The sequence below is a fragment of the Sinocyclocheilus grahami genome, unplaced genomic scaffold (genome assembly GCF_001515645.1).
Source record: "Sinocyclocheilus grahami isolate Dianchi unplaced genomic scaffold, SAMN03320097.WGS_v1.1 scaffold9670.1, whole genome shotgun sequence".
Classification (NCBI taxonomy): domain Eukaryota; kingdom Metazoa; phylum Chordata; class Actinopteri; order Cypriniformes; family Cyprinidae; genus Sinocyclocheilus; species Sinocyclocheilus grahami.
Window position 1 is genome coordinate 1039 of NW_015512767.1, and position 1462 is coordinate 2500.

Sequence of the window (1462 nt, forward strand, 5' to 3'; positions counted from 1 at the left end):
AACGCGCCAGGTTCCGAAACAACAGGCCATGTGTGAAAACACCCTGAATGAGATTTCGGCAACAGTTAAGTAGATAGATGCTCATTTTGATTTCATGTTTTCTTGAAGTATCTAATTCAATATAACTAAAAAGATTTTCCTGTACCGAGACTTCCTCCACCACACGCTTGGAGAATGCGGCGAGCTCTACTTTTGGCATCTTCTGGAAATTTGCTGTCTTCAAGAAGATCTGGATAAGAGCACAATGCCAAGACCTGACAAATAAATGGAGCATACGTATAGTATGTACAAGAACTACTGCTCAAAATATAGCATGAGATGCAAAATATCTCGTAAACACACCTGTCTGAAGAAGGTGATGGGTTTCTGGCCCATAGCATGGCAGTCACCGATGTTGGCTTTAATGACCTCTGTGAACGGCTTCTTTATTCCCTACATTGATGGAGCAGTTAATGAGAAAGTAGGAAAGGTAGGAAAACAAACAGAATTAAAGAAAGAAAGAAATAGGAAAAAGAACAAAAAATGTATAACTGGGCTTCTTAAATAATTTGAGAATTTTCATCCAACTATTCCTTAAAAGAGCTCATTTTATTTTTTTCACCAATTTCTGTAAATAAGTAAATTAGACAAATTTGCATAAAAGGAGGGTTACAAAAATTAGTAAACCCTTGATTAAATTCAACAAACGCATAGTATTGTTTTATGTAGTATGTTCTCCATAACTTTAAGTACTGTATACTGCTCTGACCCTTTAGGGTACAAGTACAAGTGTACAAGTTCACAGCAAATTGTCACATCTCCTGGAGGTCAACCTCCTTGAGTACCCTGATGTTTCATGGAGGGTGTTGCTCAACTTGTCTCCACAAAATTCCCTCACAGGTGCTCAACTGTGATTAGGTCAGGTGAAATACTTGTCTAAAGCAGGATTTTCACCTTGAGCCACTGTCATGTTGAAAAAGTACCTAACAACTTTAAGACCCAATTTACTTAAAGTGAAATCAAAGACCGAAATTATGTGATGCCATTTCGAAATAGCATGCCAAACTTTCTAGAAAAGTTCACTCTGGCTGGTAAACACCTTTCAGTCTACACCTTAAATGTCTACCACCTGTAAACAGAAAATGTCTGGACAGTTCCACAGGTGCATGTGCAATAATTCTATATCGTTTAAACCCTTTCTAATAAAATCTATAAAGCTTATTTGGATTTTATAAAAATGTTAATAAAAATGCAGTATTCCAAAAAAGGGACAGTATCCATAACAATATCATAAAAGAATATTAAAATATGTTGAAAAGTTTTCATGGGAAGCCTATGCTCAAGTACTGATAAAAGGCTAGAAATGCTCCTGGCTGCAACACTCTCTTCATACTGCAGTTTATGGCACTGTTGTTACTGGGGGAAGAGTTTTGAAGTACTTCCACTTTTGGATACACAATATTTTAGAAAAATTTATATTTTA

The 1462-nt window shown here is 36.1% G+C and overlaps 1 protein-coding gene across 1 annotated transcript in view; it reads right to left on the bottom strand.

Annotated features, from left to right (window-relative positions):
- Positions 1 to 55: 55 nt before the first annotated feature.
- LOC107578305 (alanine aminotransferase 2-like) overlaps positions 56 to 1462 on the bottom strand; it is a 6923-nt gene continuing 5516 nt past the window's right edge. The window contains exons 2-3 of the mRNA XM_016264272.1: positions 343 to 432; positions 56 to 254 (exon numbers count right to left, since the gene is read on the bottom strand). Coding sequence (XP_016119758.1) covers positions 126 to 254; positions 343 to 432 — 219 coding nt within the window. The 3' untranslated portion in view covers positions 56 to 125. The remainder of the gene's footprint in view (positions 255 to 342; positions 433 to 1462) is intronic.